We start from the raw sequence: 24,303 nt of genomic DNA, 5'->3' as shown, positions 1-24,303 counted from the left end.
TGCGCCATCAGTCATCTGAAATCCCACAGGGGGATGTGATGGGATGATCGGACTGTGGAGCAAATCAACACTAACACATGCTGTTTACTCCTTAGGCCATTGTGCAAAACAGTTATGTTGTTTTGTGAGTTCAGTATGCCCAAGGGTGCAGCGGACACAAAGCTGACGTGTATAGATTAATAAAGAAAAGTGCTATATGAGATAGTTATAAAATACTTAAAGCTATCTGCAAAGATGGATTTTTTTAACCATAACATTTATTTATTTTAAAGAAATTAAAGGTTAAAATTAAATCTATCTTCTGTCACAAAAATGCATCACATTTGTTAAATACAAAATAAAAGGCATTTATGATGAGGGATAAATGTTAAGCCAAAAAAAATAAAAAATAAAAAAAAAGGTCTTATTGTGAGAAATGTGCTTTTTATTTTTTTTAAATAAAAAAGCAGAGATTTATAAGTTTCAAAAACTTTCTCTTGCCTTTAATGACTAATGCTCCATTTTCCTCTGTTGGTGAATCAGACAGCATCTTCCTGACACGGTAGCGAATCTGATCTGTTGAATACTGCCCTTGACTTATCGGGCCATCTTGTTGATCCAGCCTGTTCTTATCCCGGCCAAATCTTGCATTTTTTATCCTCTCCTGCGCAACCAGAAAACAAAACAAAAGCACACACAGGGTCAGATTCTGCTAACCGGAAGCTTGAGATTATGAACTACGGAGCTGTGTCAATACCAAGTTTTCACTACATATGGTTGATTCTGATATTATCTTTTTTTTTTTTTTTTTTTTTTTTATATACAATATAGATATATAGTTTTTGTTTAATTTGAAATTAACATTTTAACTTAAAATGTGTTTTGTCTCTCTTCTGACAATTAATTAGGGGTGTATTAAGCAGAGAGTCAAAACACACACGCACAAAAAACATTGACATTATCAGAATAAGAATACTTTATTAATCCCAAAGTAAATGATGCCATATGTTATATCGTATATTCAATATAAACATGGCATCAGTATTTACTATTTAAACATCACAGTAATATATAGCAACACTCTTCATCCACCGCTGAACAGAGTGTGACTAACCTTAACCTCTTCTGGACGTGGGATGATATCACTGTCTTGGTGACTGCCAGACACAGCGTTGCTGTGGATGCCCACTGAGGGATCAGTGGGGGGTTTGAACGATAAGTGCTCAAGTGGCAAGAGAACTCCTGGATGGCTGGAGGACACTGCAGTGCCAAGCATGCCTAATAAGCATGAGGGAATAAGATGACTAATCTTTTAGCGGTTTAACTGTGATCATGCAGGAACAAGCAAGTTTATATTTATAAGCTTTATTTAAAAATACATCCAGAAAGCAGCTGTAATTTATAGCTAGTTGAAAACGTGTAGTTTAAAAAAAAAAAACGGATGGGAGAAATAAAAGATATGTTGTTGAGTCCTTTATTTAAAAAAACAAAAAAAAACAAAAAACCAAGAGCAGCACTGAGCTACATCAGCTTAGTAACACAGCAAAAGCCTGGACAATCAAATGATAACTTGTATCCTTTACAGATCTGAAACTTACCTCTGCCAAGTCAAAGGAGCTTGCAAAGAAAAGCGTCTGGACTTCTTTAAGTTGCTTGAAGACGTTTCACCTCTCATCCGAGAAGCTTCTTCAGTTCTAATGTCAAATGGTGGAGAGTCCCAGATATAACCTAGTGGGAGTTTCCCCCCACAGAGGGACAAAAGGACCCCCTGATGATCCTCTAATCGCCTGAGCCAAGGTGTGAAACTGGGTGTGGGTCCCAATCAGCCAGAGTTTCGGATGAGTTCATTGTGAAACCTGGCCCCACCTTATCATGCGAATTCCTGAGATCAGATGGCCCAGGATGTGAGTGGGTGTTAAACTCACCCGATACTCTGGCTGATTGGGACCCACACCCAGTTTTACACCTTGGCTCAGGCGATTAGAGGATCATCAGGGGGTCCTTTTGTCCCTCTGTGGGGGGTCACTCCCACTAGGTTTATATCTGGGACTCTCCACCATTTGACCTTAGAACTGAAGAAGCTTCTCGGATGAAACGTCTTCAAGCAACTTAAAGAAGTCCAGACGCCTTTTTTTGCAAGCTCCTTTGACTACGATGACCTGGATGACTGAGAACCTTCACAGACATACTTACCTCTGCCAACTACTCCTTCAGACATGTCTGTGCCTGGTGATTTCCTACTGCTGCTGTGACTATGGGATCCTGAACATCAAAAGAGATAAATAATGAGATTTAATTATTTAAGCACACAAAATGCTATTAGAAGGTATATCCAATATAGCACTCTGTTCTCGTCGATGCTAGCTGACCTTTGGGATGCTTCTGAGTTTTTAAAGATTCGTGAAAAGCTGGTCTGACCAATGGAGGGGATGGTACCGTTTTCTCTTCGGCAGTTTTGATTATGCCATTGGAGTACGTAACTCTCTGTCCAACCACACCCACCTTAGATGAGAATTCATCTCCCTGGGACAACACTTGGGAAAAAACAGAAAACAAAAATGTAAATAAATAAAATAATATAAAAAAGACACACGGCAATGCATCAACTGGGAAAAACCTTTCTCTCCTTTACTACCTTGAAGGCTGCTGAAGTCCGAGGACACAGAAGACCTCAGTTTTGCAGAAGGCACTCTTGCAATGCGAGGTTTCATTCCTGCAGAGGCAGAGTTTCCAGGGCTGGTGACAGTTGTGACAAGTGAGAAGTGATCATGAGAAACTGCCTACCATTCAACACATCATCAGAGAACACCTAAAGACTACAAAGTCAGAGCTTCTTAAAACTGTCAACATGATTAAACACAACAGGCAACATATCCCATATCCCAACACAAGGTCATCTTTATTAATAAACAAACATCTCCCTGTTACATTTAATATAAAAGATCACTTCACATCTTACCGGTTACTTTTTTGTCTCTGGATTTCACTCTATAACTAATGGCTTTTTTGTTGTATTTGCTCTATTTTCCGTTGTAAATTTTAAAAATGAAATAAAATACATTTTTTTAATTAATTCTGCTCCCTTGTTGGTATTTTGATTATAGTAGAAGGGTTCACCAAGAATAAGTATGTGGCTAACAGGTAAAACCGATGCTTCAAATATACTTCCCACTTTATACCCCTGTCCCACTGTCTTTTTTTTTAAATTATGTATGTATTTGCAGTATATGGAGGTGACTTTTATCTTGTGTATTAACATAATTTCAGACCAACACAGTCAAACTACATGAAAATGTGAGGCAACATCATAAGCAATACATGCCAAATGCAGAAAATCTGGATATTTTACCTTTTCATGCCATTAAAGCTGGAGTTTGCAACTGAGCTCAGACTAGAAAGTCCACTTTCACTAGTCGAGCTGGTAAGCACTGGAGAAGTGTTTGACAGCGAGTCTAGACCCAAGTCCACCTTCACAGCTGAGTCAGGACTGTCTGGATCTGGACTACTAAGGCTCGCTTTGGCCCGCTTCTTGGCAGCGCTGTTGCGTAGTGAGCGCAGGGAGTTGAGCATCTGTGGACAAGTTACAAAGCTAATAGGAACTCATAGAGGCTTGATTTTTCATTTTACTTCAACTGCCTGTTCATGCAGGGCCCTTCTTGATGGCTGATTATAAACAACATCCAGTATATAAAATAGAGAATTGTGCTGACCTCCTGCATGTCCAGAGGATCATCTTCTTGAAGATCATCCACACCACTGAGGCCACCAGGGTCCACATTAAGGGTCTTTTCTAACTGCTGATTCAGAGGGCTTCCTGAGGCATTGGATCTCTGGCCATTAATGGAATGGATGTGCTCTGTTGGAGGGATTACTGGTGAGACGGAGAAGGTACCTCTGGGACTGCTCAGTGCCCGTCTGAATGATGACGTGGAAGAATTCATGAGGGAGGCACAAAGAGGTCTGGGAGAGCGTCTGCTAGAGAAGTCATCTGGGACAGGATAGTAACCCGAAAACCCCCCCACAAAGGTAAAAAATAAATAAAAAAATTTTCAGCATCACAAACAAACACATATGAAATGAAGTCTCTTTTTTCCAACTAGATTACCTTTTGCAGCACTCGCTGTCTCTCTCCAGGGGCTGGTTTCTCGCTGTTGGGGGCTGTTGTCCTTCTTGTTAGGCCAGGTGTTGGACATAGAGAGGGAGGAGTCTGCATGACGGCGGGATGGGGTTGGGGTAAGCATGCCCCCTGGGAGCGTAGCCAGTGGGTATGAGGGAAGAAGAAAGGAGCTGGATGTAGTAGGGTTTGAGGGGAGGGAAAATGTTCGCTCAACGCTGGGGTTCCTCGAGAGCAGACGTCCTTTGGGTGCCACTGTCAGACATTACATTCACTCATCAGACCCATGAAAAACTGTATAAGGACACTAAATGGTTAATGCCACTTTAAGTGTACTTTCAAGATTTTACTCAAATTTTATTCAAAATAAATCAATAAAAAGAACTTTAAATGTAAAAATATTTTTGAAATAACTCCATACCAACATCTGGGTCAGAGAAGTTTGTGGTTTTAAAGATATCAGGTTCTAAGTTGAGGCTTCCACTTCTCCTGAGATGCGCAGGAGACTCCCTCCTTCGGGAGGCCTGGGGTTTTCGGGGCTCTGTTGAACCTAGACACAAAGTATATTTCCACATTTTCACTAAAAACAGAAACGCTAAAAAGTAGTTACTAAAATGACAGCAATAAAAAACCCTAATAATGCCTATTATGAAAAGGTTTATCAACAAAGTCCTATAAAGTTTTTTTTAAAATTTGAGAATTCGATCCTTTAGCTAAGATGTTTTAGTTTCTGAACAGCTCAGAAAACAAACAAACATGAAAAGCAAGTTAAAAAAAGGGAATGGAAAAAAAAAAAATCACTGATAAATGTGTTTTCCATTCAGCTGGTAAACTCTGGACTGGAGAGTTGCGGCTTGATTCCACTCTCACCTGTGAGCAAAGGTAAGCCGCACCAGCTGCCATAGAAACTGCACATTTACACAGTGACGTTACGCAAGAGTGGGAAGTTTTAGCTAAACACACTATTGACTTGTATTGGGTGTTAAAGAGGTCACTACATTTCAATATTTCAGGCACATGTCCAAACTTGTTACCTTTTTTTAGGATTACCACTAGCATGTCCCTACCTTACAAAAACATGGTGCAGCAGTATTGGAAATGAGTCTAATCTCTTTAATCAACAATAAAGCAAGCCACAATAACTTTGATGCTGCTATTTTTACTGCCCGCGTCCATCCTGAAAATTATCATGCTACCTTTAACCCGCTGAAGTAAGTTTGATACGTTCCAACCAAGCTTCAGCTCAAAATACAGCACAGGTCCTTCATTCTCTTTCAGTGTCAGTAACTGCTTTTAAACTAAATGAACAGCTGCTGTCGATGCCCCTTTCTGTGGGACTGCTGTACCAACCAATAGCCGTACTAACCAACAGTGAATTAGCATGACATTTTGTCCCAGTCTCTGTTGGGATCTGGCAGAAGTGTTGGTCATGTCGACACGCTTTCATTTTATACAGGGAGTGCAGAATTATTAGGCAAATGAGTATTTTGTCCACATCATCCTCTTCATGCATGTTGTCTTACTCCAAGCTGTATAGGCTCGAAAGCCTACTACCAATTAAGCATATTAGGTGATGTGCATCTCTGTAATGAGAAGGGGTGTGGTCTAATGACATCAACACCCTATATCAGGTGTGCATAATTATTAGGCAACGTCCTTTCCTTTGGCAAAATGGGTCAAAAGAAGGACTTGACAGGCTCAGAAAAGTCAAAAATAGTGAGATAGCTTGCAGAGGGATGCAGCAGTCTCAAAATTGCAAAGCTTCTGAAGCGTGATCATCGAACAATCGAGCGTTTCATTCAAAATAGTCAACAGGGTCGCAAGAAGCGTGTGGAAAAACCAAGGCACCAAATAACTGCCCATGAACTGAGAAAAGTCAAGCGTGCAGCTGCCAAGATGCCACTTGCCACCAGTTTGGCCATATTTCAGAGCTGCAACATCACTGGAGTGCCCAAAAGCACAAGGTGTGCAATACTCAGAGACATGGCCAAGGTAAGAAAGGCTGAAAGACGACCACCACTGAACAAGACACACAAGCTGAAACGTCAAGACTGGGCCAAGAAATATCTCAAGACTGGTTTTTCTAAGGTTTTATGGACTGATGAAATGAGAGTGAGTCTTGATGGGCCAGATGGATGGGCCCGTGGCTGGATTGGTAAAGGGCAGAGAGCTCCAGTCCCACTCAGACGCCAGCAAGGTGGAGGTGACGTACTGGTTTGGGCTGGTATCATCAAAGATGAGCTTGTGGGGCCTTTTCGGGTTGAGGATGGAGTCAAGCTCAACTCCCAGTCCTACTGCCAGTTTCTGGAAGACACCTTCTTCAAGCAGTGGTACAGGAAGAAGTCTGCATCCTTCAAGAAAAACATGATTTTCATGCAGGACAATGCTCCATCACACGCGTCCAAGTACTCCACAGCGTGGCTGCAAGAAAGGGTATAAAAGAAGAAAAACTAATGACATGGCCTCCTTGTTCACCTGATCTGAACCCCATTGAGAACCTGTGGTCCATCATCAAATGTGAGATTTACAAGGAGGGAAAACAGTACACCTCTCTGAACAGTGTCTGGGAGGCTGTGGTTGCTGCTGCACGCAATGTTGATGGTGAACAGATCAAAACACTGACAGAATCCATGGATGGCAGGCTTTTGAGTGTCCTTGCAAAGAAAGGTGGCTATATTGGTCGCTGATTTGTTTTTGTTTTGTTTTTGAATGTCAGAAATGTATATTTGTGAATGTGGAGATGTTATATTGGTTTCACTGGTAAAAATAAATCATTGAAATGGGTATATATTTGTTTTTTGTTAAGTTGCCTAATAATTATGCACAGTAATAGTCACCTGCACACACAGATATCCCCCTAAAATAGCTCAAACTAAAAACAAACTAAAAACTACTTCCAAAAACATTCAGCTTTGATATTAATGAGTTTTTTGGGTTCATTGAGAACATGGTTGTTGTTCAATAATAACATTATTCCTCAAAAATACAACTTGCCTAATAATTCTGCACTCCCTGTATAATCTGACTGGTATGCAGTCAGATTATATAAAGAGAAGAAAGTTTTGGTACTTACTAAAACTGGGTATGTAGGTTTCTGGCTTCCTGGACAAAGAAAGAGTGTCCCCATTTGACCCCTGTGAAAGAATGTACAATTATTTCTTTAAATGGTAAACATTAAGTATAAAAGGTAAAACAAGTGTCATAAAAACAAGTGCTGCTGTCTGATAATCATCTCTGGGGTTTCAACAGGGAAGCATTCACAGTTCAGCACATCTTTTTTTCAGCCACAGTTGACAGTTCTAGCAATTCTAGGCCAATTATGAGACTCGCACATACTCTGCCACTTCACATTGTGCTTTTCCTTGTGTGAAATTGAAAAATAACTCCATCAAAAACACAGACACACACTAGATCACTAAATGCTTTCCTCCTGCAGAGAAGAGCATTTAGTGATGTCCATAGGTTCCAAACTTTGAGCAGACACTGACATGCTAAACCTTTTATAACTATAGTCTGTCCAGTTATTTCTGATCCTGCTAAAATGACTGTGGAAAAAAATGTTTGTAATTCCTAAAGGATGAAGTCTACACTGCCAACTTGATTGCTTCATTTCAAATACACTGTGGTGGGTTGGAGAGGGAAAAAAATTACAAAAATGATGAACCTTGTCCAAAGGCTAACTATAACGGGGACCTCAATGTAATGTCATTCACTCAACAAAGGGACGCAGGAGATATTTAGTCAGCTGGAAACATCCTGCTTACGGTCTTTCTGCTACTCTAAAGTTTAATTTGGTGTATGATGTCCACTGTTCACATTTAAGTTTTAAGGTCACAACGCAACCTTAGAAAGATGAATAAAGACTGCTTTGTTTTTTGTGTGTTTTTTTTGTATTTCAACCACTCAGATAAAACAGTGAGGCTGAAATGAGTTCCGCTGCCTATAATCTGATCAGCACTCATAGCAGAGCACTTGGCATGATTGCAATCAACAGTGGAGCAGGCAATAGGCCATGTTTTGCAAGCATAACTCTGTGTTATTACCAATTATGTTTCACGATCACTTCAGTAACTGCGCTATCTGGTAATGGGGTTGCTGGGAAACAGACACTGCTGTAAACGCAAGGTTTCTCGAATACAGGCTCTGAGCTGGATATTAGTTCCCAGAACAAAACACAGTCAATTGATAACTAATTTTAGAAAAAGCCAGGGGATTATTAAAATAAAGCTGGTAATGGCTTAATAAGTTCTTGTAGTTTGTTAGGTTACAAATGACATGTTCTCCTTTCCTTCCTTCAAACAGGTTGAGAGCTACTGTCGCAAGACTTGTACTTGAAACTGGGCGCTCATCCTTGCAGCAATGGTGTCACTATACAGGAAAAATGAGTCCTGTATCTCCTACAGGAATAGTACCAGTGAGAGTCTATCCATTTATCCGTGGTTATAAAGAACTAAGAGCCAAATTAATTCACCGATCTTAGTCTATTTTCATACTCCAAGTCTTGGAAAACATTATTTTCTTCAAAGAGCAAAAAAACAAAAAAAAAGGGGGGGGGGGGGGTGTTAAGGCAGTTCTAAAAGAAGACGTGTGCAAGGATGTATTAAAAAAAACTTACAAAATGACACACAGAAGCAAAACCCTTTCTGCTGCTGCTCTTTATCACATACTGCATCATGAGAGCTATATCTATATTTAGGCTTTGTCCTCAAAACTGTCTCTGAAGAAAAAGCCACCTCTAAAATGTCTTATAAATCTTTGGAAGGCTGCCTCTAGTTATCACTCATCTCACTAAAAAAAATACTGGTTTCTGATAATGCAAACATTTATGTTATCTGCAAGCTAAGCATGAGTAAAATAAGACAGACAACAAGGACAAAAATAACCACTCCTTTCATGTAGTGACTGCAGTTACTGGCTCATTGGGGGAGAAATCAACATGAACTGCTTTGATACTCAGTAGTTTAAAGGAAAATATTAAAAATATTCCTTTGTTTAGGCAGTCAACAGATGAGCAATCATGCCCTAATGTGCAAAACTGAAATTTGCTTCATTAATATGAGTCAAAATCATCTGTTATTGGGGAAAATTAACTGGCGATAAACCAGATAATTCCTCTAAACTATGTCTTATTTTGACATGGTGAGAGAGAAAAAGCAAACAGGTATTTAAAAACAGATGCTAAATCATTGCAAGTTATCCAAATGGCATAATTATCATAAAAGATTATTGAGATTATCCCCAGTGTTGATGAGCTCCACCTGTTCAGTGCACTTTCCGTTGGGTGTACTGCATTGCTGTTGGTCATTCTCAGTGGACGAGAAGCTCGACATCTCCCAGGGTAGTTTGTTCTTTCCTTTGCCCGCGCTGACAATCCTCCTTTGAAGTGGAAGGTCATCGGTGAGGGAGCCTAAGCTGCCATAGCCATATAATCTGTCACAGTCTGGTTCTGTTCTGTGGCTCCTGGCACTACTTATCCGCCCTCCATTCAACACCCAGTCTAAATCAGCTCCAGAACCATACTGTGGTGAGCACCGCTGGCCCGATTTGGGCACCACCAAGCCGTACTCCACTATACCTTCCGAGGAGAGTTTTGGAAGTATGTGCCTTGCTCGTCTTGCCTGTACAGCTGCCATCAGACCTTCTGCATCCTCATTCAGTTCAACCATGTCAACAGCTTCCATGAGAGACGGCTTTCTCCGTGCATCAAGGCAATGGTCAAAAACAGCAAACAGCTCGAGGGCGGCATGTCGGACCCTCCTTTTGCTGTCTGCCAGGTATGGCGCAACCTCAAAGCAAAGCTTGGGGATGCTGAAATCTTTCCTAGGATGAGTGAGCATAGCTGCCATAATGATGTTAAGGACATCTTCCCGAACCCTGGAATTCTTGTGTTTCAAGTGGCCAATTACAAGATCCAATACTTGCTGGGGTGGAATAGTTTTCATCAGCTGTCGAAACACATTCAGGTATTCATTCCTGGTGACAGTGCGAGTATCCCCTAAAGCCTTTAGGGCGACTAAGACTATATGTTTGAAATATTTGTCTACAGCTGTATCTAGCTTCCGAATTAACAAGTTTAAAACTTGCAAGGTGCCAGAAAACACCTTAAAATTACTATCGTCGAGAAGTCGCGGGAGAAAATTTATAAACGCCTCAATGCCAGCAGAAGGGACTGACTTAATGTCCACTTCTGAGAGGATGTGTTTGAGCTCCTCCACCCCATTTGTGCGATTCTGGTAATTCTTCACATCCAGAAGCTGCTCCTGTAACTCCTGGGTGATCAATCCAGGTATCATTATTGGTACTCTTTTGGTGGATTTGGTCAAATTTTAGAATCCAAGGAAGCAAACACAATCCTGCAAGGACAGTAATGCTCCTCCTCTTTACTTGGTGCTTTCATCCTGAGTGGTTGATGATGGAAAAACCACAGTCCCGTTTGTCAAGCTGTGAATGCAAAATATAGAGAATATAGAGAATTAACAGTCAAGAAAGGGCTTAGCGGTTCCTGTAACACCGCATTAAAATATTTAGCAAGGCAGAGCAACATAACGGTGTATGTTTTTAGCGAGAGTCTCCTAGTGCTCCAGATCGATCACCATGATACGGTAGATAAGGGCGAAGGAACACAACCACTTGTGGCTCTTGGAAACGTAGTTACCACAAAAATGGTTACGACAACCTTTACGTTTGTATGTTACATTATTTCTGCTTTTTTAAATAACTAGTTAGGCTTTGGAAGTGTGTCGATTGGAGCTTTAGCCTGTTATTTGCTACAAAGTAATGCCTTCAATTGACTTACAATTAAACGTTGATCACACGTTACCGCTAAGCAGCCTAATTAGCGAAGCTACAGAGAATCTTAGCTTACTACAACACCACTGAAATGGTGCTAAGCTAACTCGCTGCTCCGCTATTTTTTTCCGCCGTTGTATGCTCTGTGTGGCTGGGCTAGCAAAGTTAGAAAAACAGCAAGAAAACAGACCTTGCATTTTCTCCCGGTCCTCTTCGGCAACGCTGGGCGACCCTATGTGATATTTCGTCGTCCAAATTTCCATGACATACTGCGGACGCTACAGTTCTCTAAGTGCAGACATTTCCCTGGCTGTTTTAGCTGACGTCTGGAGTGTTGAATGTTTGGAAGCTACAGAGGTATTCACCTCGAGAAGAGCCCCCCTCCCACCCCGTTACTTCACACACCGAAGCTGCAAAATGGCGAATACATGTCGCAAACTAACTGAGTGCTTCCATGGAGACGCGAGCACCAGGCTCCTCCAGGCGGCATCGTCGTCACGGAGCTGCAGCCCAGACTGAGACGTTACAAGGAATCTGAGGTTAAGACTCAAAATAGACGGTGATTATAAATGTGATTATGTGATGCGGGAAAATCAAAGTATTTTACATCTAGTTTTCTTCACTGTATATATTCAGCACGTTTTGGAGTTATGTAACTTCCTGACAAAAGTTTAATGTCCATATTTATGTAAATAAAATTTAAAAATTAAACAATACGTTATGGCATGAATATAAAGTGCTGCATTGTGTTACATATAGCACACACCCATGTTGGCATAAAATGTAACTCTAAAATAACATTTTAAGTTATTTATCCAGTTATTTTTTGGTCTCTTTGTTGAACACTAAAACACACACGCACACACACATTCACACATATTACAGGTATACTTTCTTTTCTTGGTATTTATTTATCACTGTGTAAAAGAATGTTTACTATTTCATTTTTTTTGTATTCACAAAAATTTAAACTAAACTAAAATGAAAATGTATAGAAGTTTCTTTATTCTAAATATGGACTATTTTATGCCCCATAACATGTCAGTTATAACTGCTGGTGAGTCGACGTTATTGTTATGCAAATCTATCATGAACTGATAAATTGCGAGGCACTGGTATAAACTAGACTACACAGATTATTAATAACATAATAACAAATAGATTATTATATAAGGTAGCTTTAAGTTTTTCTGATATTATCTTGTACCTTAAAAAAACTAATCAGTGGAAAATTGTCAGGGCTCTGGGCTGTATTTCTAGTGTTTTTAAATTGTGACTTTATGTATATTTCATTTTAATAAGAAAAAAACTTGCTGTTAAGCTCACAAGTCTTTGCAATAAAACAGCATTCTTCCAAATATTTTTTTAATTAAATCCCAAAATAGAAATATGAATTGAGAGTGTATACAATCACTGGTCCTGGCACTTTTTTTGTTTGTTTTTTGTCTTTTGGCAAAGATAAATATTCCACATAGAAAAACACATCATGTTGTGAACTTAGTCAGCAGCCAACACCCTTTCCTCCTCTTCTCTGGCCCCTTGCACACACACACAGAAGTTACAATACAATTCATGAAGAGGTCTGATACAAGGATATTTTATTTCTCAAAAACTCGTAAAAACCAAGTAAGCTTCTTCTTGGTAGTCATCTTTAGTAACAACGTTGAGCTAAAGGGCACATGATTCCTTTAAAAAAAACATACATTGTCTTCCCAACACAAGAGAACAAAAGGGTAAATTATGTGTGCTTACTTAGCAGCAATATATCATGTGAGTGGTAGTGTCACGATGATACCTGGTGCCTACATTTTGCACTTTCCTTTCCTCTCCCCTCCCACATTCAAGTAAAACATATGCCTGCAATGCTGCCACATAACACAGTAGGTTTGTATTGGACTAAAAATGTGTTCATTTCTTGTAAATAGTTCTTTTTTGAATTGTGAAACACATTTTCTTTTTCAAACTATAAAGCAATCGATCAGTACAATGCAATTTACGTTGCTCGGATAAGCGGAGAGCACAATTGCAGAGAGGAATTTTTTGAAAATAAAAGTAATGAGTAAAATAAAGGAGGAAATAAGTAAAATAAAGAACACCAAGTAGAATACGGTTAAACTCAATAACGAGCATTGTCATTGATTTGGTTCTTAACCATTCAGTGAATTAAATAACGGCAAATATCGTTTTATTTTGAAAATCACCGGAAGTGGGTGTGCTGCCCTGGTAGCTGGTTATAATAAGAGCTCGTCTGTAGCTTTGTGGCTAGGTTGCAGGTTGTTTTCTTGATAGCCGCCCGGGCTTCGCTGTCGTCGCCACTGCAAAATCGGTCATTACAGCGGCACGCCAGACGGGCTGTAAACTACAGGTTTGCTTTTCTTAATCTGACGATGCTAAATGTTATCTAAATCCTGGCTACAACGTCACGTTTTGTATCTGTCAGCCATGTTACTGTATATCAATCAATGATACAGCTAGCCACAGGAACCGTGTTTATTTTTAGCAGCTAACCTGCGGTGACTGCAGCGCAGGGAAACGGCAATATCAGCTCTCTGTATTTGTTGGCGTGGAAAAATAATATACTGACAGTACAGTGCACACATGAGCGTTGTGCGTGTGATGTTCGTGCAAATGTGTTTATGCAAACTGCTAAGCTGCTGGTGAGCTTTACAGTACTGGCTACCGTATTAGCTGTGTGCTTATTTTAAGCTAAGAGGTAGCTAGCGATTTTTAATCTGGCCAAGTCCTGCGTTCAGAAATCAAGGCCCCAGTTAACAAACTGATGTGTTGTTGTGACTCGTTGTGCCAAAGCTTGGATACAGAGTGCTCACATTTAGCCTCCTGGTTTTAGGGCAATCTAGAATGTGTGTTGTTTTTAGCTAATACGTGTAGATGACTTTACGCTGCGTTGTTTCTTAATAAAGACCATGCATATTTAGCTTAACTCGCAGTAATCTGCTAACAAAACTGGTTAGAACAACTAATGCAATACTTGGTTCGGGGGAAATAATGTCTGACTGCATCATACTGCCCAGGCCTGTTTACTTAACGCGTGCTGTTATTACGTCACGTTACCCAAGCCAGAAAGTGTGACTTTTCAGGCTTGTAGTGTCAGAGCCGTATGGCACTTGGATAACGTCCAGGACTTCTATTAGCTGACCGGCCCATCTTTGGAAAACATCACTGACTTTATGACTCTTCTCAAAACATTACACTGATCTGTGATTTGCTGCTCTCAGATGGACCAGCAGGACCAGTCCTATATGTTTGCAAGTCTGACACGGCCTCACTCAGAGGAGCTGCTGCAAGGCCTCCAGCTCTTGCGGCAGGATCACGAACTATGTGACATTGTGCTGCGTGTGGGTGATGCCAAGATCCATGCCCACAAAGTAGTGCTGGCCAGCATCAGTCCTTATTTCAAGGCCATGTTTACGGGTAACCTGTCAGAAAAGGAGACCTCTGAGGTGGAGTTCCAGTGCATTGATGAAGCTGCCTTGCAGGTATGCTTCTATCCAACACTTGCTAGCCACAGTGATTAACTGCTGTAGCATGTTTATTGTAACACTTGTGCTGTCTTTGCTTCTAGGCTATAGTGGAGTATGCTTATACCGGGACGGTGTTTATCTCCCAGGAGACAGTGGAATCTTTGCTCCCCGCTGCCAACTTACTCCAGGTTAAGCTTGTACTTAAGGAGTGTTGTTCCTTCTTAGAGAGCCAGCTGGACGCTGGAAACTGTATAGGCATTTCCCGCTTTGCAGAGACTTACGGCTGTCATGACCTGTGCTTGGCTGCAACGAAGTTCATCTGTGAGAACTTTGAGGAAGTCTGTCAAACGGAGGAGTTTTTTGAACTGACGAGAGCCGAGTTGGATGAAATTGTGTCCAATGATTGCCTTAAGGTAGTCACAGAGGAGACTGTATTTTATGCCCTCGAATCATGGATCAAATATGATGTAACTGAGAGACAGCAGCATCTGGCTCAACTGCTGCACTGTGTTCGCCTTCCGCTGCTCAGCGTCAAATTCCTCACTCGCCTATATGAAGCCAACCATCTTATACGAGATGACCACGCCTGCAAGCATCTGCTCAATGAGGCCCTCAAATATCACTTTATGCCTGAACACCGGCTGTCCTATCAGACTGTGTTGTCTGCACGACCCAGGTGTGCCCCAAAGGTGCTGCTTGCAGTAGGAGGCAAGGCTGGACTGTTTGCCACATTGGAAAGGTAATGCTAGTGACTTGTAGATTACAGTTGGATGCATTTGTATAAAAGCAACTTTCTAAACTTAAATTTTTTTTTTTAAAGTGTCTTAGTGTTTTGTTTTTTCCTTGTCTTTCAGCACGGAAATGTATTTCCCTCAGACGGATTCATGGATAGGACTGGCCCCTCTCAGTGTACCCAGATATGAATTTGGAGTGGCGGTGCTGGACCACAAAGTTTATGTTGTGGGAGGCATCGCCACACATATGAGGCAGGGCATTAGCTATCGGAGGCACGAGAGCACAGTCGAAAGCTGGGACCCCGAAACCAACACGTGGTCTTCAGTGGAGCGTATGGCAGAGTGTCGCAGCACTCTCGGTGTAGTGGTCCTGGCCGGAGAGCTGTATGCCCTGGGAGGCTATGACGGCCAGTATTACCTCCAGTCTGTGGAGAAGTATGTCTCGAAGCTGAAGGAGTGGCAGCCTGTGGCACCCATGACGAAGTCTCGCAGCTGCTTTGCCACCGCTGTCCTAGATGGGATGGTGTATGCTATTGGAGGCTATGGCCCAGCACATATGAACAGGTAATCTTACTTAGAGTAGTTGTGTATATATGCTCTAAGTGCATGTTGTCTCCAAGTGACCATTAAATACTTGGACCAGGCAATTTTAAATGACTTTCCAATTTATTTAGCGGTCAAATAATGCTTTGTATAGATGCGTGTGACATAAAATTGTACCCCCCCCCCCCCCCCCCCCCACTACTATCTTTAGTTTAAAACGGTCTTTAACGAAACAGGTTAGGACTTTAAGAATTCCTAAAATGTTGTTGTTGTTGTGTGTTTGTTTTTTGTTTTTGGGGGGGGTTCTTTCCTCTCAGGGTTATGTTAATTATTTATTAGAAGTGGCAATGAAGTGAAGGATATCGAGTCTAGCTGAGAAAAAGACCAGGAGCTTGTTAATAAGTGCTGGATAGCCATAACAGAATTGGTTGTTAAATGTGTTGCTGTATTGCTGAGGTCACTAGAGAGCAGCGCTCTTGTTGCTTGTTTCCTTGACTCCCAAAACCCCTCAGGAAAATGTGTTTGGACAGAATCTGTGGGGACATTTTTCTTCTTCTTCCCCCCCCCCCCCCCCCCCCCCCCCCCTGCTTTCCCCCGTGGCTTATATGGCTTAGTTTGCCAATGTTCCAGTGGCTCTCAGGAATTCATCGCTCCCTCATTACAAGTTCAAATTGGCGTGTTTGATATGACCATCTAACTTGTTTTCTTTTTTTCCCTGTACGATTAAAAGAAAATTGCTCAGTCATTATGCATTGTGAAGCTCGCATGCATAGAAAGAGCCCCATTGTGTTTACATTACTTAACAAAATTTCTCAGCACACAGCTATAACAGTGGTGGTGGAAAAAATAAATACAATGCAGCAGTGCCTCTGTTTGACTGAGCAATAGCTCCCATTCAAAGCTGAACAAAGGTTCTCTGAACTGTCATTTAGGCTTTAGTAGAAGGGGAACAGGAGATGGAGGAGGCATTCTTACACCAGATGTGTAATGTGAGCTCACCTTTAGGTCTGCAAAGACTGGTCATTGTGGATATTGCCATAAATATCTCAAAGTGAAGGCACAGCTGGAAGCAAAGCTAGGTATTGCAAGTAGCGGGTGAGTTGGAGCGTTTTAACCTTTGTGTTTTGATAACTGTGCTGCGTCTACTGTACACAGCGTGGAGCGGTATGACCCTAGCAAGGATGCCTGGGAAATGGTAGCCCCCATGGCAGATAAGAGGATCAACTTCGGAGTAGGTGTGATGCTTGGATTTATATTTGTGGTGGGTGGACACAACGGAGTGTCGCACCTGTCCAGCATCGAGCGGTACGATCCACATCAAAACCAGTGGACGGCGTGCCGACCAATGAACGAACCCAGAACTGGTGAGTTTTGAGTTTTAAATTCAAAATGAGTGACTCTATTGTGATGGTTGGATCCAGAAAATAACACGAAAAGCCTATAATGAGAGATGTTTGTGGTATTGTTGTCTTCCAGGTGTGGGCTCTGCCATTGTGGACAACTACCTCTATGTGGTAGGAGGTCACTCTGGGTCATCCTACCTGAACACCGTTCAGCGTTATGATCCCATCTCAGACAGCTGGTTGGACTCCAGTGGCATGATGTACTGCCGTTGTAACTTTGGTCTGACTGCCCTTTGACCCATGGCCCAGCCAGCTAGGACCCAATAAATTACCTTAGACACAAAGAAGACTTTCTCTCTCTTTTTATTATTTTATTATTTTATTTTTTTGGCTCTCCTCCTCCTTCCCCACATTCATCCTCCAGGTGCAGATGAGCTTGCCTGCACATTTTCGTTAACATCAGAGCATTTCTGAGTGGATGGGTGTACCGGGCTAGCTGGCTGGCTAGAAGGGGGACTGCAGTCCGTGCTGCAGGGATGAGGAAGAGCTGGAAGGTTCTGGAGATAACGGAGGAAGGTGGATGGTGTTTGGATGACTGTCACTGGAAAACTGAGATGAACGCTCTATTGCTGCTGGACCACAATGAGGACTTCGAGCTATGTCTCAGAGGATTGTGGAATCTGCTTATTTACGTTACAAAATTCTTCGTCAAGTTTGCAGACAGTTTTATGTTGTGCTTCACGTCCTTAATTGTGCTAAATTTTTTGTTTTGTTTTGTTTAGGAATTTTTCTGCTGCAACCAGAGCTGTGTGTTCAAATTTCCTAGAACACTTCAGTTTGCTTGTGCATTTGATGACTATGTGGTTATTGGCCATATAGTGTGTATGTCTGTGTGTATGGTCCAGGGGGTATGTGCATGTCAGATAGAACTGTTTTGTCACATGTCTGCGTGCAGAACTGATGCTTGGGCTCAGCAACGCAGGATAATTCTGCATCCACATCAGTGCTTGACAAAAAATAGAAAAGTTGGAATATTTATATTTTCTCAAAAAAGGGCTGCCTTTCTCTTGTAAATGGTCTAAATGAAATATATAGATATAAATATATCCTCTAGTGCATTGCCTGTAAATGTTTTTCTGCACTGGCTCACTAATGTGTGTACAGTTTGATTCCCACAGCCACTGTAGAGGTGAATTTTCCTTAAAGTGTTCACCACTAGTCTCTGCTTCATCCTCTGAGCCATTTAAAAACGCAAAACAAAAAAGTAAAAAAAAAAAAAAAAAGGGTCTCATATTCTCTCCTCTGTTGCATCGGTCTAAGGTCAGATCATGCACTTGCTACTGTTCACAATAGTTGAAACTGACCTTGGCCTTCTTTTCACCTTTTTTGGTCTGTATACAATACTAACTGGTGCTATATTTAGGATTCAGGATTTAGCTGTTTGTCTGCGTTGCTTCATCCAGTTAATGTCAAACTCTGTTAGGCCTCTGCTGTGTAACTGGTGATAGTTATTTGCTATCGTATGAATTTAATTGGAGAAAATGCAAGTGGCCCCTAAAGCTACTAAAAGGGAAGCCTGTGGGCCAACAACTGCAAACTTCTACCTGCATAGTCCCCAAAGGCGAGAAGATTGGCATGATTTCATTTCTTTTCTTTTTTTTTTTTTTTCTTTCTCTCAAATACTTCAAACTTTTTTTTTTTTTAAATGTTACACTTTCTCCATTATTGGTCCAGTTGCAGGATGTGAGCATGCTTTGTCAACTATCTGTAGCTGGTATCCTCTCTTGGCTTTGAACACGATTTTATTTGTGATTGGGTCAGACATTTCTGTGCTAGTTAATCCTCCTCTAAAAACATGTCTACACGTGGCCAGGTCTTGCTTGCAAGCTTAGGTTTTAAGTAATATTTTCACAGATTGGTGTGAAACGGCAAAAAGTTTGAAAAGGAAACGGTCCTACGCAACATCTTCCCTTGTGCCACATTTTTAAATATTTTCCCTGCATTCTTCCATGTGGTTATATATGGAGGTGGATGATAAGGCACCAAGGGCTGTGCTTGCCAGCTCTGGCCATGTTGTTGCTGTCACCAGGCCTGGGAGAGAGTTCAAAGCGTGTGACTGGGCTCGAGTGACTGCACAGCAATAGAGGGGACACTCGATTAGCAGACGGCCAGGTAGTGATGCGTCTTAAGTCACTTGTTTTATGTTCAAGGCATGGGTTGTTGGTTGTGGGTTTTTTGCGTTGCTTTGTGGACTAATGTTTGCACATAAGTGGGAACTTTAACCAAGCTCTGCATTGCACTTACCAAACTATTTGATACATATTGTAATTTCTATATATGTTTTGATTTAAGCTAATGGCATTTAGATACTGCAATAAGACTTGTTTCCTTTCGTGGGTTAAATTATGTTTTGTTGTTTGTCTCTTTAAAAAGAAGAGGAAAAAAAATAGAATAAGGCCAAGGCATCTAATGTTGGTGTAAGAGAACCCCCACATAGCATGTCTGTCAGATCACACTGTTGGCTGGTGATGTCCAAATGAAACATCAGACTGTAGCTTGACATTGTCTAAACCAACCAGTCATCCTATGTTGTCATTTTTGTTGTGCATGCTGGTTCATTTTGCACAAAGCATGTGTTTATTTGGTTCAATTTAGATGAATTTTTTTCCTGCAGTTCAGCACTTATAAGTCTCGTAAACACTACATAGGTGTGTTCTTTCACCTTGCCCTTGTTTACTCTAAACTAAATCTGTAAGATGAGAAGTTAAATGACATTTGCCGTGCAAACTGGTCAGTGTCACATGTGAGAATCGCGGTTTGACATTGATTTGTTTCTTTTTTTCCCCATCAAAGTCAAGTACTTTGAATTTCTGATTTATTTGAAAAGTAACACACAACTTAATTTGTATGTCTGTACACTTTATTTCAAAACGGCACAACTATTAATTTTGTATTTAATTTGTTTTGTTTGTGTTCTCTAAATTCTTGTTTTTTTTGGTCTGTTGTAGTAGTGTTTGTCACTTTAGCACTGCAGCCACGGCACAGAATCACGCAGGCGTAATTGTGCGCCGTCGCCGCTGCCACGATTCATCTTGTCACTGTTATGTACATATGTTGCCATTTCTGATGTGTATACTAACTATTTTAAGGTTGGAGAGAGGCTGATGAAAATCTGGAAACGTGAATCTGCAAAAAAAGAACAGATGTATGCTTTTTTTTTTTTTTTTTTTTTTTTCTTTCTCTTTAAATTATGGCCTAAATTAATGTCATGTTTTGCCACCACTCTCACCAAAGTGCTTGTACAAAGAAAGCAGATGGATGACTAACACATGTTCTGCAGTGGCCTACCACTCTGTTTATGTCTGGGAGGGGGGGGGTGAAATCCTATGAAACTGATGTCAATGTTAGCCAAAATGACCACTCTGCTTCTTTTTACATTTCCTTGTGTGTCTGGAGTAAGGTGATGATCTTGAATTTTATATCCTGTGGATTAATACTGGAAGTACAAGATAACATTAGGTGTTTAAAAACAGTAGCTTTTCACATTTTCTCATGTTTGACTGAAGACATTTTACATACATTTAAGTCTGTTTATGTGGTGCAGCTGTACCCAGTTTAAAATAAATGCCTGCCTTAAAAAGGTACTGCCTGCTTTTTCTGCATCTCTTCCTGGCATGCACGTGAAAAAGGATGATAAACTGGAGCCATAGGCAAGGTTTCAAAAATATCTGTATTTGTATTGTAAAGACAGTGTCAGCATATAAACAAACAGGGAAAAAAAACAACTTAAAATCTTGATCCAAGAATTAACTCTCAACTGGATTCATGTTAAACTTTCCTTGAGAGAGGCACTGTGTGACAACAGTAATGCTTTGACTTGAACCAAACAAAACACTAACGTAACATTTTGAGACTGCTGTGTGCTGAACAAGCTGTGAACTGTCTGACTTTTATTCATCGGTTTATGCATGTGGCCTGAATGAATTTCTAGGCCAGCTTGTAGGGTAATTTCAGATTACTTCTAAATTGGCATAATTTTATATTTTCACCTGTTTTGGCAAATGCTTACCTCAAATTTAAACCTTAACTTGTTCACCTGGTAGGCGGGGACTTAGTAGTTTTTCCTCACCCCACAGTGTAAGTGTGGGGGGGGGGAAGCACCAGTTTAATTTTAGGAAAGGACTGAAATGCATAAACATAAGCTTAAATTACAGTACTGCGTTGAATCCCTGTAGCAAGGGGGCTTACATTTATGTTTGTGCGCTGGTGTGTCTGCGTTGGGAATGAAATGGATCTGATCAGTGCAGGAACCAGAGAGGACTTGGGAATTGTACACAGACCTTTGGAACTATGAAGACAGGAAAAACTGTGTGTACATTAGCAGATTGTATATTTTCTTTGGCATAATGACCAAGTTTGATTCAATTGCACCCTCTGTGTCATTATGCTTGTGCTAAGTACTAACCAGTGGTTATTATGGAAAAGCACTGCCAAACAGATGCACAACAGCTGAGAGGTCTGCATCGCTGCATGCACGGCTGGCAGGAGAGTTTTGTAAATCAACCATGGAGGTAAAAAAAAAAAAACAAAAAAAAAAAACCAATACTTTTTATACTTGTACTGAAAACTTGTGTCAGTATCAACTCCAAACAGAAATTTCTACAGAGCAGTTTTACCTACTAATCTCTTATGCCGATGGTCACTGCACATGTATATGAAATTCAGTACTGACTCGTATGATTGTTTATAAATCTCAACCCTGGACTATTATAGTCCATTATATTCTTGGATTCCAAGCGTGCCCAAAAAGATGTCATTTCCATTTTGCACTGTCAGCTTTAACCAAGCATTCAGCTGAATTGAGGAAGCTAACCCAGGACAGGAATTAAAACTTATAGCAATGCAGTAAGAAAAGAACAACATTGTGGTAATGTAACAACAAAAAACTGGATGAATGCAATCACTCTGGCATGTGCTGAGACTTTGGCTCATCTGTACTCTATGTCCACCTGAGAAACTATGAGTTCACTTGTCAGAGGTGCGGACATAGACCAGAGAGGACAGCAGCAGGAGCTCTGGGGGCTTGTGTAACAAGATCAGATTATCGTTCCTCAGACCGTCATAGTGCATCCAGCAACCGTCTATCTGGAAGGCTGCAGAGTAGTGATGCTCCTCCTTGTTGAACAGTGTGGCACCCTCAAGTGTGTACCTGCAGGTAAGAAAAACATTTATTGTTCTCAATACTGGAAAGTAGATTTTTCCAGATATTTTTGCTGCTCTTTTGATTTCCAATGAAAGAAATCCCAACAAATAAAAGACAGGCAGCACAACAGTGCAGTGGAGAAGATCCAAATGACATTTAAAATTTAATCACTGATCAGACAGGATAGTTATCGGACATTTTTAATTTTAATGACCATCCTGCATCATAAATAAAGTTCCATTAATTCAGCTATGATGACTGTGCACAGGCCTCTGGCTCAGCAGATGTAAAAGCATTAGGAGGCCGGGCTCCACCTGAGCAACATGAAGGCTACACTGGCACATCGTTTGAATGAACAGCAATGCAGAACCTACTGTAGATATATCCACCTCTGATTCATACCTGTGCTGACAGAGAGCCAGATGGTAAGGGACATACGACAGCTCCTCTGACTTCCACTGCTGCATGTTGAGGATAACAAAGGGTGGCGGGCCATGGCAGAAAATCCTCTGGGAGAATTCCCTTAGACCATCACATCTGTTTAAAATAAATAAAAAATTGTCAAGGAAGTACAACAACACAGCGCTGAAAAAGACGACGACGATGAAGATCCTGCCGTGTCTCACCCAATTTCACAGCAGAGCAGGAGCTTGGGGCAGAAGAACTCATCCACAGCTGACTGAATTGGGTCTCTGTGAGGAAGCTCGTGAGGAGGACTGAGAGGGAAAAGGGTCAGAGTGAAATTCTTAGAAATGTGAAAAATATAATGTAACAACAATCCACTCACAAACACGTCACAACACTTGATTGCAATTCTTTCTGCCAACTTTGGCATAAGACAATGCACAGCTGAGGTCTGCTGAAGGGCACTTAAACATCAAATACTGGGGGAAAAAAACATATTTTGGGTAAAAAGCCAGCAACTGTGTCTTAACAAAACACTTGAATAGTAGGTAAATACAGTTTACCTGATGTTGATGGTACTTTTGAGGCAATCCTGGAAGCGGGCTGGACAGCTCCAGCTGGTGCACAGGCTCTCCTGCGTGGTGGACATGAGGTTTTCCAGGTTCTCTGTAAAGTTTTGGTGCTCGTTGCCAAACAGGTCGATCTCCAGGGCTGCCTGGTGGATCTCAGAGCGATATTGCCTTTTAGACATTCTGTCCCAGATCCACAGCATCTTCACCGTGGTGTAGTCACAGGAGTCCATCAGGTAGAGGAAATGCTCCACAAACTGCTTGCCCAGGAAGACAGCCAGCTCCCTGCGAAAGCCCTGGTTGTCCCGCAGAATCACATAAAGAATCATGAGGAAGCCATCGATGGTGCAGGTGTTTTTGAGCTGGATTTCCACGTACAGAGGCGTGCATGATATGGCTTTCCGTCCTGCCTTGATGGTAAAAACGCCTCCCCAAGGGAGCACAGGCCTCCAGAAGGAGCGGTCCTCCTCGTCGTTGTTGTTTATGGAGGCACGTATTTCTTCAAAAAGCGTCTTGGACCTAAAACAAATAATTAAATAAATAAATACACACACCAACCAACCAGCAAAAGTTCAGACAAATGCGTTTTAACACAGGACGGGGTTAAATGTATCGCCCCGGTGGATTTGATCTGTTTCATTTCGAAAAACTGACGCTGTGCAAATGTAGGTCAAAAATCCTGCGATAGCAAAAACAAACCACGCAATTGGCAAGTAAAGCACTGTTACCCTCCAGGGACTAGTCGGAGCCCAACAAATGATAACAAACCATCACCTACAATATATAAGCTTACCTTTCGAAGTGTTGATTGTTCTCAGTGTTTGAAATTCGTGTTTTGAGGTCCTCAGTGTCGTTCAAAACACAGAATCTACTCTCCATTCCTCTCCGTATTTCCTCATTTCTCACGTCGGACCTCAAAGCCAGAAATATAAGTTGTGGTATTTGTCTCGCACCTTCTAGTAAACGAAGACACCTTACTGTGAATCGAAAATTGTAGTAGACGTCAAGTCTGACCTATATAAACAGTTGCTGTTAGCTTTGTAATGATAATCTAAGCTCTGTGTACATACAGTGCTGCCCTCTCCTGATTCTCCACGTTATTACACCCCAGTTTTGCACAGCCCCCGCCCCCGACTTCACCG

At 41.2% G+C, this 24,303-nt stretch overlaps 3 protein-coding genes across 6 annotated transcripts in view; 1 reads left to right on the top strand and 2 right to left on the bottom strand.

Annotated features, from left to right (window-relative positions):
• Window positions 1–11,137, bottom strand: part of togaram1 (TOG array regulator of axonemal microtubules 1) — a 17,016-nt gene extending 5,879 nt beyond the window's left edge. The window contains exons 1-12 of the mRNA XM_085442181.1: window positions 11,073–11,137; window positions 9,352–10,534; window positions 7,167–7,227; window positions 4,515–4,643; window positions 4,085–4,348; window positions 3,690–3,967; window positions 3,329–3,549; window positions 2,615–2,715; window positions 2,349–2,513; window positions 2,173–2,241; window positions 1,094–1,257; window positions 481–643 (exon numbers count right to left, since the gene is read on the bottom strand). Of these exons, the coding sequence (XP_085298307.1) occupies window positions 481–643; window positions 1,094–1,257; window positions 2,173–2,241; window positions 2,349–2,513; window positions 2,615–2,715; window positions 3,329–3,549; window positions 3,690–3,967; window positions 4,085–4,348; window positions 4,515–4,643; window positions 7,167–7,227; window positions 9,352–10,386 (2,650 nt within the window). The 5' untranslated portion in view covers window positions 10,387–10,534; window positions 11,073–11,137. The remainder of the gene's footprint in view (window positions 1–480; window positions 644–1,093; window positions 1,258–2,172; window positions 2,242–2,348; window positions 2,514–2,614; window positions 2,716–3,328; window positions 3,550–3,689; window positions 3,968–4,084; window positions 4,349–4,514; window positions 4,644–7,166; window positions 7,228–9,351; window positions 10,535–11,072) is intronic.
• On the top strand, window positions 10,683–20,698 carry klhl28 (kelch like family member 28). 4 transcript variants are annotated; one of them, XM_085442182.1, is made up of 6 exons: window positions 10,683–10,779; window positions 14,119–14,379; window positions 14,466–15,103; window positions 15,219–15,662; window positions 16,797–17,005; window positions 17,118–20,698. In XM_085442182.1, the coding sequence occupies exons 1-6, from the start codon at window positions 10,756–10,758 to the stop codon at window positions 17,279–17,281; spliced, it is 1,740 nt and encodes a 579-aa protein (XP_085298308.1). In that variant the 5' UTR covers window positions 10,683–10,755; the 3' UTR covers window positions 17,282–20,698. The 4 variants fall into 4 exon arrangements, with proteins under 4 accessions (XP_085298308.1, XP_085298310.1, XP_085298313.1 ...); XM_085442184.1 differs by lacking the exon at window positions 10,683–10,779 and adding an exon at window positions 11,305–11,421; XM_085442187.1 differs by lacking the exon at window positions 10,683–10,779 and adding an exon at window positions 11,305–11,441.
• Window positions 20,696–24,303, bottom strand: dorip1 (dopamine receptor interacting protein 1). Its single transcript, XM_085442188.1, has 5 exons — window positions 23,955–24,303; window positions 23,156–23,680; window positions 22,814–22,903; window positions 22,590–22,724; window positions 20,696–22,193 (listed from the first exon to the last, which is right to left on the bottom strand). Exons 1-5 carry the CDS (start codon window positions 24,038–24,040, stop codon window positions 22,010–22,012), a joined length of 1,020 nt encoding a protein of 339 aa, XP_085298314.1. The 5' UTR covers window positions 24,041–24,303; the 3' UTR covers window positions 20,696–22,009.

The sequence above is a fragment of the Copadichromis virginalis genome, linkage group LG19 (assembly GCF_057382275.1).
Source record: "Copadichromis virginalis isolate Kocher_CV1m ecotype Utaka linkage group LG19, C_Virginalis_male_GT1.1, whole genome shotgun sequence".
Taxonomy (NCBI): Eukaryota; Metazoa; Chordata; class Actinopteri; order Cichliformes; family Cichlidae; genus Copadichromis; species Copadichromis virginalis.
This window is presented reverse-complemented; position numbering and strand designations above follow the sequence as displayed.